At 41.8% G+C, this 14,066-nt stretch overlaps 2 protein-coding genes across 2 annotated transcripts in view; one reads left to right on the forward strand and one right to left on the reverse strand.

Annotated features, from left to right (window-relative positions):
• The window catches only part of LOC134651628 (cytosolic purine 5'-nucleotidase), a 34,459-nt gene extending 20,882 nt beyond the window's left edge, over positions 1-13,577 (forward strand). Inside the window, exons 7-12 of the mRNA XM_063506727.1 lie at positions 2,460-2,634; positions 7,882-8,104; positions 8,892-9,039; positions 10,309-10,463; positions 12,096-12,195; positions 13,443-13,577. Of these exons, the coding sequence (XP_063362797.1) occupies positions 2,460-2,634; positions 7,882-8,104; positions 8,892-9,039; positions 10,309-10,463; positions 12,096-12,195; positions 13,443-13,577 (936 nt within the window). The remainder of the gene's footprint in view (positions 1-2,459; positions 2,635-7,881; positions 8,105-8,891; positions 9,040-10,308; positions 10,464-12,095; positions 12,196-13,442) is intronic.
• LOC134651565 (uncharacterized) lies at positions 3,433-4,856 on the reverse strand. Its single transcript, XM_063506670.1, has one exon. The coding sequence runs from the start codon at positions 4,827-4,829 to the stop codon at positions 3,582-3,584; it is 1,248 nt and encodes a 415-aa protein (XP_063362740.1). The 5' UTR covers positions 4,830-4,856; the 3' UTR covers positions 3,433-3,581.
• Positions 13,578-14,066: the final 489 nt, after the last annotated feature.

Raw genomic sequence — 14,066 nt, forward strand, 5'->3', positions numbered from 1 at the left:
AATAACTTGTTTACGGTTTACTTCATATCGATATTATCGATGTCTAAAAATATGTAAGTAACTGTTATTTATTTATACGCCGTTGAAAAATTCGTTAATCTATTACTCGAGTTAAAGACACATGACGCACGCATATATAAAAATGATTCGTTTCTTCATACGATAAAGAAAGCTTGTAATAATAATAATAATAATAACGGTCTAATAGCGAAGAGTCTCGACCAACATCTTGAGAGACTCTCGCTAGGTGGTTGGATCAAGGGCCAGATGCAGAAGGCGGTGATCTTGGACACGGCGCGGATAGTCCGCCGGTTCCTGTCTCTGCAGCCCTGACCACCGGTAGCTTGGGCCTTGCCCCGCTGCTGGCGGCACCCTAGGTTAGGTTTTTTATAATGTGTTTATATGTATTTTGTATTGTTTTTGTAAGTGTTTTTGTATTTTATTTTTATATCCATATTATAAAATAACCTAACCTAAGATCAGAAATAAATAAAGTGAATAATAAAATGCTTTATTGCACACTACAAAAGAAATAGTACAAAAGTATGAACAGGTACAAAAATGTAGGTAACAACAGGCGGTCTTATCGCTAAATAGCGATCTCTTCCAGACAACCTTCAGATAGTGAGACGGCGAAACAGATTCAAGTTAACGGGTGGCGCGAAAATAAAACAAATAATAAAAATAAAATAAAATACATACACTACAAATATAAGATATAAAAATATACTACATTTATTACTATATAAACATTATATAAATAACAAATAAATATGTAAATGACAAAGGAGGCTAAAGGACAACGGCGAGGAGTTATAAGAAAACTTTTGAAAAAATTATGAAAGAGATAAATAATGATTTTTTAATAGGCTTTTAAAAATAGATAATGATTTAGCACGTTTGATATCAACAGGCAGAGCATTCCACAGCCGGACAGAGCGAAAACTGAAAGAGTTAATGTAAAATTTTGACGAAGAAGGAGGAGGAACAAGAAGCAGATTTTGAGAGCCTCTAATGGAGGAAAGATATTTAAACCGGGTTTTGAGATAACAGGGAGTATTGGGATGAAACAGTGTGGCATACAGGAGGGAGAGAATATGCATGTTGCGACGGAAACGGATAGGCAACCACTTAAGCTGCGAACGAAAGCTTGATATATGATCGAATTTGCGCAACCCGAAAATAAACCTAATGCACACATTTTGAAGTCGCTCGAGTTTATTCAATTGCTCTTCAGTAAGGTCTAAATAACAAATATCCGCATAGTCCAAAATGGGCAGGAGGAGAGATTGAGCCAGCGCAATTTTAGTGGCGAGAGGCAAGAAGTTACGAATTCGACGTAGGGAACCAACCGTAGCAAAGATCTTCCTACTCACCTCACTGATCTGCGGAATCCAAGAAAGAGTTCGATCTATGATCACGCCCAGATTTTTAACCTGGTTAGAAAAAGGAATAAGTACCCCATCGAAAAAAACACCAGGTAAATTTTCGAAGTCGACCCTTGCTATGCTTCTCGGGCTGCCAATAATAATTACTTGAGTTTTGGACGGATTAACCTTTAAACCATAGCAAGAGCTCCATTCAGATAAGTGTACTAAGTCGGTGTTAGTGGAATTGATAAGTTGGGGTAAACGGTCTACCGGGCCTTGAGAGTAGATTTGGAGGTCGTCGGCATAGAGATGATAATAAGAAAGGAGGTTTGAAGTAATAGAATTTATGAAAATAGAAAAAAGTAAAGGGGACAGCACGCCACCCTGCGGAACGCCAGCCAGCGTACTGCACCAAGATGAAAATGAAGAATTATCAGCTTTAATCCGTTGCCGACGACCATCCAAGTAGCTATGAAACCACGCCACTGCTGCAGGGGACACATTGAGAGAGCGCAAAATCCCCAACAAGATGTCGAAATCAACGGTGTTGAAGGCGTTGCTAAAATCTAGCAACGTCAACACCGTTAGGTTTCGGTTATCCATGCCAGATCGGATATCGTCGGAAATTTTTACTAGTGCGGTGACCGTGCTGTGGCCGGAACGAAACCCTGACTGTAACGATAGCTATAATCTGATGAATATTATATTATGTAAATAGGAATGACTTTACGGGTCATAAGGCGCGTAATTTGAGCGTATTCCCAGAAATTACTTCATTTTTAGATCTATACCTGCATTTCATAATTCTTCGCTATTCATTGACACATTAAATTAACCTTTTAGCCAGGCGATCGCAATTATTTAAGCGAAATTGAACTTTACGGAGTCCCGCGTAAAACCCTATTACATTGGCGAAGTTGTCGGCTGTAGCCGTCGTTGGCAAGACTTTTCGATGACGGCCACAGCCGACTGTGGCGGTCAATGGGTTAACATTTGTAGTAGGCTCTCCCCCTCTACAAGTCGCTTGGTGTTACGTTACAGTCTTTGGAGACTAAATAATGTTATAAAATACCCCTATTGTTTTTCCAGCCTGGCGAGCCCCACAGAAACTGGCGGACGTACTTCGACTACATAGTTGTGGACGCCAAGAAGCCCCTATTCTTCGGCGAAGGCACAACCCTACGGCAGGTCGACACAAGGACGGGCGCGCTCAAAATGGGCCATCACGTCGGGCCCTTGCACGAGGGACTCGTTTACTCTGGAGGTACTTGCTTAGTCATGTTAACTTTATTGCCTAACACAGGGCTCTCCAAACCCCGGCCCGCGGGCCAAATCCGGCCCGCGAAGCGTTCCAATTCGGCCCGCCGGCCAGGCTCCAGATGTTCAGCCCTAACAGCAGCAGCGTTGGCCCGCGCGAAAATTCTGAGGCGCAATATGGCCCTCAGGTAAAAAAGTTTGGAGACCCCTGGCCTAACAAATAAGCAATAGGGTTGCTCCCAGTCGTTTTTTATACAGGTCGAAATTATGTTTACATCTACAAATGTAATTACAATTATCGCAGTGTAGATTTACAAAGCATCAAATACAAATACAAATACAAATAATTTTATTGAGAAAAGTATAGTACAGTGGTTGCTCTTAAAGACTAATAATTTATAAAGACAAGTGATTTACAAATGCCTGAACTAGGATTCCCTGTGTTTCAGGCAGCAAAGGACAATATTAATTATTTATTACTTATTCACTTAATTATAAACTATAGGTATGGTACACAATATAAGTCTTATTACCTAAACAAAAAGTGGATTCTTAAGTTCCATTAAATATCAGAGTACAGTAGGTAATCATTTTACGACTATTAGTAAGTTCTCTGTATCATCGTACGTCATCTATTGAAGGGCGTTGCTATTAAGACGTGTCTTATTGGTGTTAAGTAAAATTGCTTGTTGGACATTTTTGGTCAAGTACAGCATACTATTTTCTGCATCAGCAGAATTATAAACGGGGCCAAAGTCAATATTGCGTAAATCATCTCCAAGTTTGTTTATATTTAAACAGCGGCGAACATGATGTTTGCAGGTTTCCACATCGCATGCTTTAGACTCTGATACAGAGAAACTATCTAGGTCAGAAAATATGCTATTATTCATAGGTAGTTAAATTAATGAAAGTGAATGAAGTGCTATAAAAGTATGTGAAAAGTTAGCGCTCCTAGGCGCCTTCATAATCTATAGAGTTTAAATACCTTTTTTCGGCCATTTTTCTAGCTGGGCAGTCGGCTTCGCCTGTTTGGTGGTTGCATGGTTTCTTGTAGTACGAGCATGTTGCACATTTTGGTGCTTCGTCCTTTTTTGTGCATTCCTTAAATGAGTGACCCGCTTCGCCGCAGTGGCCGCAGATGTGAGTCTCCATTTTGCAGGTCTTCGCTGCATGATTGTAAAGCTGACATTTGAAACAGCGCGTAACCAAGGTGAAATCCCTAACAGGGCACGATGACCAATTCACAAAAACTCTGTCGTTCGTAATTAAGGCCTTGCGTATCGCCCCAGAAACTTCAATTATATAATTACAGGTCTCGGCGTCCTTTTTTCCGGATTTGTGACTGAGCTTAGTGGAAGCCATAAATTTTTCGAGCGACCAATCTTGTAATTTATCGGCTAAGTTTTGATGGAATATGCACTTGAGGACTTCAGGTTCCTGCATGTCCGCGGGAACTCCAATGACTACAATTCTGGGCTTGCGTTTTTGTGGCTCGTCAACGGTGAGTCCAGAGGTCATAAGCTGCGCCGATTGCTTGAGTTTTATTACGTCTTCTTTTGAGTCAGTGCTTATCACTACACCGCCGTTTTTGATCTTGCGCAACCCTCTCACGTGCAGCTTCATTTCTTCGGGCCGGATAATCCTTTGAACGAGAGATTTTGTCTCCTCACTCGATTTCAACTTGTCAACCGGATAGATTGCGACTGAGCTAATGTTAGACGGTTGAACGTACCTCGTTCCATTTTTCTTCAGGGCGTCGGCAAACGATACAGGTCCCGAAACTTGTCGGCTGGATTCCTCAATAGACTCCTTTAGTTCTTGGATGCGTTGTACGAGGTCCATTTTTTCCTGATGCGCTTGGCGAGACTGATATGCTTGGACTGCGTGGCTTTTTAGGGATTGGTATTCAATAGCCATTTGTGAGGCTAAGTGGCTCACGTTGCGACACAAGTTGTTAATTCTGATCTTCTGGTCAGTGTTAAGTTTACCTTCTGCAGATGTAGAGCATACGTCGTGGAGGTTCAGTTCGATCTTTTTCAGCCAGGTCTGGATGTCACTCGTAGGAAATACCTTCGGGGGCTCTTCTTCCTGCTGCATGTTTGCTGGTGCGGGCCCGGGCGGGCCGGGCTGCGGCGTGGGCGTTGAGGGCGGGCTGCGGCGTGTTAGTCCACTCCGATTAAATGGACTATTCTCCGACATTTTTCGCTTACACTTGTTTACTACACTTATACATTATACTGTAGCCGTAGGTCGGGGTAGATGACTAATGACCCAGATAATGCACGATTGGAAATGCAGACAATCACGAAATTATGCACGTGAATAATTAATTATTTTAATAAACACGTCCGATCTCATTGACGGCTCTTGAGGAAAAAAACAATCGTTTAGTTGAACATGATATATAGGCAAATATTAGCCAAGTTTTATCAGTGAAATAAAACAATTGAAACAATGTAGTCTGTGCGGAAAGAGACGAGTCATGGAATGTATATGTCGGAGGCAGATCGTAAAATCGGCCATATCGAGATATTCCTAGGCATACCATGAAACGCCGCCATTTCATGATCTGACTAGCGACTACCAGCCATATCGTTCAAACATCAACGTTTGACGATTTGCCTAGCGACGTTTAGGCATATCAAATAGTAGGGTGTGATATTCCTAGGCATATCATGAAACGCCGGCATTTCATGATCTGCCTAGCGACGACCAGCCATATCGCGCAAACCTCAAGGGGTGATATTCCTAGGCAGATCATGAAACGCCGGCATTTCATGATCTGCCTAGCGACGACTAGCCATATCGTGCAAACCTCAAGGGGTGATATTCCTAGACAGATCATGAAACGCCGGCATTTCATGATCTGCCTAGCGACGACTAGCCATATCGTGCAAACCTCAAGGGGTGATATTCCTAGGCAGATCATGAAACGCCGGCATTTCGTGATCTGCCTAACGACGACCAGCCATATCGTGAAAACCTCAAGGGGTGATATTCCTAGGCAGATCATGAAACGCCGGCATTTCATGATCTGCCTAGCGACCACCAGCCATATCGTGCAAACCTCAAGGGGTGATATTCCTAGGCAGATCATGAAACGCCGGCATTTCATGATCTGCCTAGCGCGACCATCAGCCATATCGTGCAAACCTCAATGGGTGATATTCCTAGGCAGATCATGAAACGCCGGCATTTCATGATCTGCCTAGCGACGACCAGCCATATCGTGCAAACCTCAAGGGGTGATATTCCTAGGCAGATCATGAAACGCCGGCATTTCATGATCTGCCTAGCGACCACCAGCCATATCGTGCAAACCTCAAGGGGTGATATTCCTAGGCAGATCATGAAACGCCGGCATTTCATGATCTGCCTAGCGCGACCATCAGCCATATCGTGTAAACCTCAATGGGTGATATTCCTAGGCAGATCATGAAACGCCGGCATTTCATGATCTGCCTAGCGACGACCAGCCATATCGTGCAAACCTCAAGGGGTGATATTCCTAGGCAGATCATGAAACGCCGGCATTTCATGATCTGCCTAGCGCGACCACTAGCCATATCGTGCAAACCTCAATGGGTCATATTCCTAGGCAGATCATGAAACGCCGGCATTTCATGATCTGCCTAGCGACCACCAGCCATATCGAGCAAACCTCAAGGCTCAAAAGGAACGTAAACTTGAATTAAAAGGTACGATCTGGCAACACTGGACTCGGACGCAGCGCCATATAGAATGCAGCGCCACCAGTGGCAAAAAATGCAATTATTTTACGATGCGATCGGTATGAATGAAGCTAGGAATTCGACGAATACATTGCTCCCATCGTGCATCGATCTGCCGAATCTTTTATAAGACAGATCGTGATATGCCTGAGTTAATTTTAGTCAGATCATGAAATGGCGGCGTTTCATGATATGCCTAGGAATATCTCATCAATTATTTTACGATGCGCCCGGTATGAAGCTAGGAATATCAACGAATACATTGGTCTGACCGATCTGCCGCCTCTTTTATAAGGCAGATCGTGATACGCCTGGGTTAAACTTAGTCAGATCATGAAATGGCGGCGTTTCATGATATGCCTAGGAATATCTCGATATGCCCGATTTTACGATCTGCCGCCGACATATACATTCCACGACTCTTCTCTTTCTGAACAGACTATACAAGAAGTTAAATAACATGAAACATCTTAACACATAATAGTCCAGTTGAAACCGATTCTCAGAAGAGTGTAGGAGTGGCATAGTGTTGTGTTCGCGCATTTTATCAGTAGCCACACAAGCAGAACCATTCACCTCGGTAAATCTTAATGTGGTGTCAGCCTAACGGGTGATAAAGTTCCCACTACATAAACACGACCTCAGCATATTTCGGACCGATCGCCGGTCATACTAAGTATAATGTTTTAAGACTGATTCTTATTTATGCAGAATTTTACATTTTACCTTGTACACATATATATGTTCTAAGACTGATTCTTATTTGTGCAGAATTTTACATTTTACCTTGTACACATATAAAACTTCGGCACAATAGCTGTCATACTTGTATGTCGGAAGTCGCTTATATAAATAGGAATTTGGATTAGACAAACAATGGTAATGGTAAACCGATATTAAACCAGTGTTGCCTTTCTAAGGCACAGCCGTACTGCCAACCAAATTAATCTCCAAAATTTGCTACTGAAATTTGAACCTATAGTGTAGGAAATAGCGAACAAAGCGAACGCAGGTCTATTCCAATTGAATGTGATTTACATTTCATCGAACTGAATAAGTAGGTACTAAGTATATAGGTAGGTAGGTAAGCTAGGATAGGACCGTAAACTTTAGGAGGTTTTTTGGTTCATTGAGATAATTAAAGTACCTAAAACACTCGTTCCAATACAGTGTAAACTCCATATAACGTCACTCAATATAACGTTTCACCCCCTATAACGTAGATATTTTTGCCTGTAGTTGGTTTACTTTAATATTAATTTCTCTCTATTTAACGAAAACTCTCTATAACGTCAAAAAGTGTCCGGTCCCTTGAGTGTCGCTATATATTCATTTAATTAACACATTCATTGCCACCCAGCCAAACAAGACATCCGCGCCAGGTCACATAAATTTCGTCATACAAAGCTGTAGCACCGCGATCCCGACTATCGGGTCGTCCGGCCTGCGAACGAAATCATAAAATACCTGATACTGAAGGCTTTCGGCACTGAATGTGTTAAAAAAAACTCATTTTTCAGGTTCATGCGACGTGTTCACCGTCCTCATCGGCGCGAAAGGCAAGGACGTGCTGTACATTGGTGACCACATTTTCGGTGACATCCTCAAGTCCAAGAAGATCGGCGGCTGGCGCACGTTCCTCATCGTGCCTGAGCTGGTGCAGGAGCTGCACGTGTGGACGGACAAGTGCCAGCTGTTCGCGCAACTGCAGAGTCTGGACGTGCAACTCGGAGATATGTACAAGTAAGTCATATTTCCTGAATATGTCATATGCTAGACAATACTATACCTTTCCACCCTCGTCCCAACTGATTCTTATACACACAATTTAAAGACAAGAATAAATAGGCCGTATTCTAGCTTCTTGGCCTTGTTTTCTTTTTACACCCCATAGTATAGGGTCCTTCGTTTGGAAATCATCCATCCATCAGCTGGGGAATGAGCAAATTGTATCCCCCACACAACGCTTTATTGCCCTGCCGTCTTCTACTTTGATGTTGGTTGGTGAAGCTTAAGGAAAGTTTGAATTACATACGGGTTGCTGTAAGTTATTAACATACCTCGCAACCGAGCTAGCAAATCTGTAGCAGTTGTACATCAGGGTTAACACTACTACGCATAAACTAAAGTACTAAAAATATTTTTTCTTTGTTTTCAAACACACCAATATTTTCAAGCAATGAAAATTCCATGTTAATATTTGAAAGAAATGCGAAAAAATACGTGATTTTATAAACAAAATAACAGATACATTGAAACGCATCTAATATTGACATTGACCTGTTAATTTATATTATTTGACAGTAAATTAAACCGGGTTATATCGGAAGAGGGTCAACAAGGTTCTCGATCAATTTTATTAATCTTACATACAATAAAGTTAAAGCAAAATGGTTCATCATAATCGCCAACCCTGACACAAAACTGTCATATCATATGCTACGGTTTTGCTAGCTCCGTTGCGGGGTATGGTTATTAATTTCCATGTAAACGAAAACCTACACTCAATTTTAAAACTTTTACTTTTCAGAGACTTGGACTCTAGCACAAAGGAGAAGCCGGACATTTCAAAACTGCGGATGGCGATTCGTGACGTCACGCACAAGATGGACCTCGCGTATGGCATGCTCGGCTCACTGTTCCGCTCTGGTTCCAGACAGACCTTCTTCTCATCACAGGTAAGATTTAATGTGAAGTTTGCTCTACATATGGCTCTACAATTCATACAGGACGAATTTTGCCTACTGCATGCTCGGCTCACTATTCCGCTCTGGTTCCAGCCGGGCTAGCACATGATTGGCGCGAGAGTATCTCGCGGCGAGATAAGACTACCCGTCCCTCTTTTATTAACACAGTTAGAAAAAGACGGGTAGTCTATCTCGCCGCGAGATACTGTCGCGCCAATTATGTGCTAGGGGTGCTGACAGACCTTCTCATCACAAGTAAGATTTTATGTGAAGTTTGCTCTACATATGGCTCTACAACTAGATACAATGAGAAGCCGGTCCCTTTTGTCAATATAATTCCTCCCTTTCTCTTTCGGGAATTGAAGCTATCATCACGCTTTGAGCTGCCAAAGCTGTCCGGGTGTCTTCAGTTGTGATCAATCCAGTACGGATGTGATCGGAACCGAAATTTCTCGCCACATTTCTTTCCGATTGAGCTTTCGAAATCGGACTGAAGGGCTCGATATATTAGCGCTCATTTATGTTATTAGCAGCGTTATTGAGCTGTCATAGGGACTTCTCGTTTATCGACTTCCGATTATACATATGTATACCGATAAATACAGAATACAATATATAAAATATGATTACGAGTAGAAGTAAACAACATGCAACCTTATTGCGAATGAGCGATCTCTTCGAGATAACCTTTGGATACCAACTTTTACGAAATATATATATCTCAGCTCAAAAATGCTACGAGGATTTCGGGCTCTGGTTATTACACCTTAGGCATAACACTAATGACGTGTGACATCCTGACATCATGTGTTGATTCCAAGCTAAGCAATATTTCTTGTCTGTTGTTTTTAGGGTTCCGTACCCAAAGGGTAAAAACGGGACCCTATTACTAAGACTCCGTTGTCCGTCCGTCCGTCCGTCCGTCCGTCCGTCTGTCACCAGGCTGTATCTTACGAACCGTGATAGCTAGACAGTTGAAATTTTCACAGATGATGTATTTCTGTTGCGGCTATAACAACAAATACTAAAAACAGAATAAAATAAAGATTTAAGTGGGGCTCCCATACAACAAACGTGATTTTTGGCCGAAGTTAAGCAACGTCGGGCGGGGTCAGTACTTGGATGGGTGACCGTTTTTTTGCTTGTTTTGCTCTATTTTTTGTTGATGGTGCGGGACCCTCCGTGCGCGAGTCCGACTCGCACTTGGCCGGTTTTTAAAACAACCGTGTTCGTGTAATTAGTAAACTGTTGTTGTTGCAGGTGGTGAGATACGCGGACCTGTACGCGGCGTCGTTCCTGAACCTGATGTACTACCCGTTCTGCTACATGTTCCGCGCGCCCGCCATGCTCATGCCGCACGAGTCCACGGTCGCGCACGAGCAGCGCTTCACGCTCGAGGCGCCCACCATCGACAGGTCAGCCACATGATGGCTTCTTTTAGCCTCCTTACATTACCTACCTTAAGAGCCAACAGGAGCTGAGATTTAAATATTTTAGGTAAATATACCCGTCTCGCTAACGGAAGCGGCTCCTAAAACTAGTGCGATAAGGACAAGGCGAAAAATCCTGCGTAAAAATCTCAAAAATCGAGGTTTCGTACTCGACTGTTTCCTCCTCCAAAACTTAACCAATCGTAACCAAATTTGGAAATCTAAATGATTATGACATTATCTGTGTCGGACCGTTTTGCTTTTTTGGCTAATTGATATAAGTTTTGAATAACGCGCCTCTCATTGCGGCATAGTCAATTAGGCCATTTTGGCCATTTTTGAAGGGCTCTAGCGCCTTAAAAAACAAAAATATCAAAAAAGCAAAACGGTCCGACACAGATATTGACAATATTAATCTGTGTTGAAAAAATCATTGCTCTAGCTTCAAAACCCACGGAGGAAACAGCCGAGTACGTTTGTATGGAGAAATGACCACTCCTGTTGGCTCTTAAGGGCGGTTGCACCAAACTGTTCGTATCGTTAAAGAGTTCGCTAAATTTTTATGTATGACGTTGATCAGTCTGTCAAATGTGGTTGGTGCAACTGGCCCTTAGTGTCTGCTGGGCAAAGGCATCCTCTCGTTTACTCCACTCGACTCTGTCGTTGGTATTTACTCACCATTTAGGGTATATTTGAGCTATATGTTATACCTAGTGGCTCTGTGAGCCTTAGATCACGCAAACCTCCATGGCTCCACCATTTAAAAATTATCAAAAAATAAATCGATCAAGAAATTAATGTAAAGGCCGGTTGCAGTTTACAGATGGCGCAAGTATAGGTTTCCCTTGTTAATCTTACCAATAGTGACAAATTCTTGTTTTTTTATGGAATTGAAACCCGGAACTTCGCCCTTTTAGCAAATCTCATAGAACAAAACTAGAAACAGGGCAAATCTATGTTGGCGCCATTTACAAATTTATTTGCCAGTTGTTAACCTTTTAACCGCCGTAGACTGATATATAAGATAATCGGACTCATTTCGCCGCTGTCTGATAAATAAGACAAAACTTCGTACCCCCCGGCGACACGAGCACGCTCGATGACGTATTCTATGGCGGTTAATAAAATGTTCGCTCACGAAATTTTGTTTGAGAATGTGACCTGTATAATTATTAAAACGCCCTAATATAGTAGTTTATGCAACAGTGATATAATAAGAACCAATTATGAGCTGTTGCATACATTACTTTTTCTATGACAGCTGCAGCAAAAAAAAAAAAAAAGAGTTATTATTAAAAAAAAAGAGTTATTATTAAAAAAAAAAGAGTTATTATAAAAAAAAAAGAGTTATTATTTAAAAAAAATTGAGTTATTATTTAAAAAAAAAAAGAGTTATTATTGTAAATGAAAACATACCTCTTTCAATCAAGATGATCGGAACTTGTATCTTAAAAAAAAAATAAAGCAGTTGTATTATACTCATAAGATGACTGCTAGCAGTCATCTTATGAGCCTATAGACAAAGCATTCAAATGACATTGCTTTAGATATCACTGTCAGTCATTTAATTGACACATTTAAGTGCTGGAGTAGAAAAATATATGAATGTGTGTTCAGGTCCCGGCACCCTAGCGCAGTGCGCGCCTACAGCGTGGTGTCCGTGGACGATGATGTCGACGAGCAGAGCGCCACCAACCTGAACGCGAAGGACGCTAAGGTAAATACAATCGCCACACGGGATTGTTACGCCATTTAGGGTCCTAGCTAAATTGGTTGCTCCATACTTACGCTATGGAATGTCCAGTTTAGCTTGAACCCTAAATGGCAAAACAATCGTGGAGCGTGATGGTACATCTGTCTGACACGACTGTTCGTGTTATGACCTATTTGGGACTCCTAAAGCAAAGTTTAATTACGACGCGTACGTATTTAGGAGCCTATTTCGTTTCGTACATTCGAGAGGCCCTCATGTTTTCCATACAAAATAGGAAACGGTCTATCGGCACGGAACGGTGAAACGTTGATATATCCGTAAAGCTTAATGTAGAAAAATAATCTTAAAAAATGCAAGCCAGCATGTAAGACTGTGAAAGTTAGTGAGTCGCCTTCAAAAGTACCTATTTTAATCTAATCTAAGGGCTCATTTAGACGGCGCGCGAACTCGTATACGATTTTAGTTACATTGCGGACCATTGAGGTTACATCAATTCAGCCGACCGATCAAATAACGCAATGTAATAACTCGCATGCGAGTTCTCACACCGTCTAAATGAGCCCTAATCGAATTTGTAATAGGCTACATGACTAATTTTCATTTATGGTATCAATCGATCGGGTTTGTTTTTAGGATCAAACGTCTATATGGGACCCATTGCATTAAAGTAACACAAAAGTCAGAAATTGTAGTCAAAGGCCGACAGTCGCACTTCACTCGCGAAACGCCCTATACAAAACGACAAGGGGACGTGACGTCAAGGTCTCCAGGAGCCCATCTTGTAGTATGGACAAAACAAGAAAATTGCTTTTTTGTCGGTGAAATATTGCGTTTATGTATATAGTTGCTAGACAATATTTTTATGGATGAAATGTAAGGAATCGAATGGTACCCTTACTTTTATCGTTTTTGGAAGTAAAAAAGGTCCTGTATTTTTGTAATTTTTCAATATTTTATTTTAATATCCACATTATTGTGATAAATTGCTCATTCGCTATCTATTTTACTGGTTGACGTAACTGGTGACCGAAGAGCTGGCGGCTACCTCGCACAACGTATCAGCATTGCGATACAGCGAGGAAATGTCGCCAGCATCCTTGGTACAATGCCTCAAGGGCCTATTTTAGATTTAAGCTAGTTTTTAATTTCTTTTAGTAATACACTGTATATATCTTGTTTGTAAATAAATGATTATTCCTTTTACTAGATTATGTTATAAAATTGAATATGTGTCATCATCCCTAATACAGGACGTGCGTTGCGCCTTGGGCGGGGCAGGCTCGGGCGCCAACGTGCCGCACGCGCGGCCCGAGACGCCGCGCCAGCTCACGCACACGCACGACGAGGATTGCTCCGACGATGACGATCATGCCAAGCAGAAATAAATCGGTTTTCGCAGGAGCTCAGAGAGAACGGGTGACGCACGGAAGCGATTGACTTTTGACGTCCGAACATAGCTCCGAAGTATAAATTTTTTGACTTGGACGGAGGATCACCCGGGGCGTACTTTGCGTCGGAACGGCCGAATACGTCTAACGAGTCAGTTAAAAGGTTGTGGAATGTGCAAATAATTCCGCGTGCACGTTTGATAAAACACTACCCGGGCCCTACGATCTTACGTGTTAGTATACTAGGTACATTATGCCGAATTCTTCTATAAGATCTTAGAATGCTAAAGTTTATGCAGAAGTGATGCATCGTTTTCTTTTTAATACTTACTAACGTTAAGACACTTCGAGATTCAATTGCAGTCTGCAATCGCTAGCATACTTTGATGATGATCTCGACATATTTATTTCTCAACCTTTGAACCGTAAAATTATCTCAATATTGTTCAAGAAAATAACTTCTTATTAGAGTTCTACTTCTACATA

This window comes from Cydia amplana, chromosome 10 (genome assembly GCF_948474715.1).
Source record: "Cydia amplana chromosome 10, ilCydAmpl1.1, whole genome shotgun sequence".
Lineage (NCBI taxonomy): Eukaryota > Metazoa > Arthropoda > Insecta > Lepidoptera > Tortricidae > Cydia > Cydia amplana.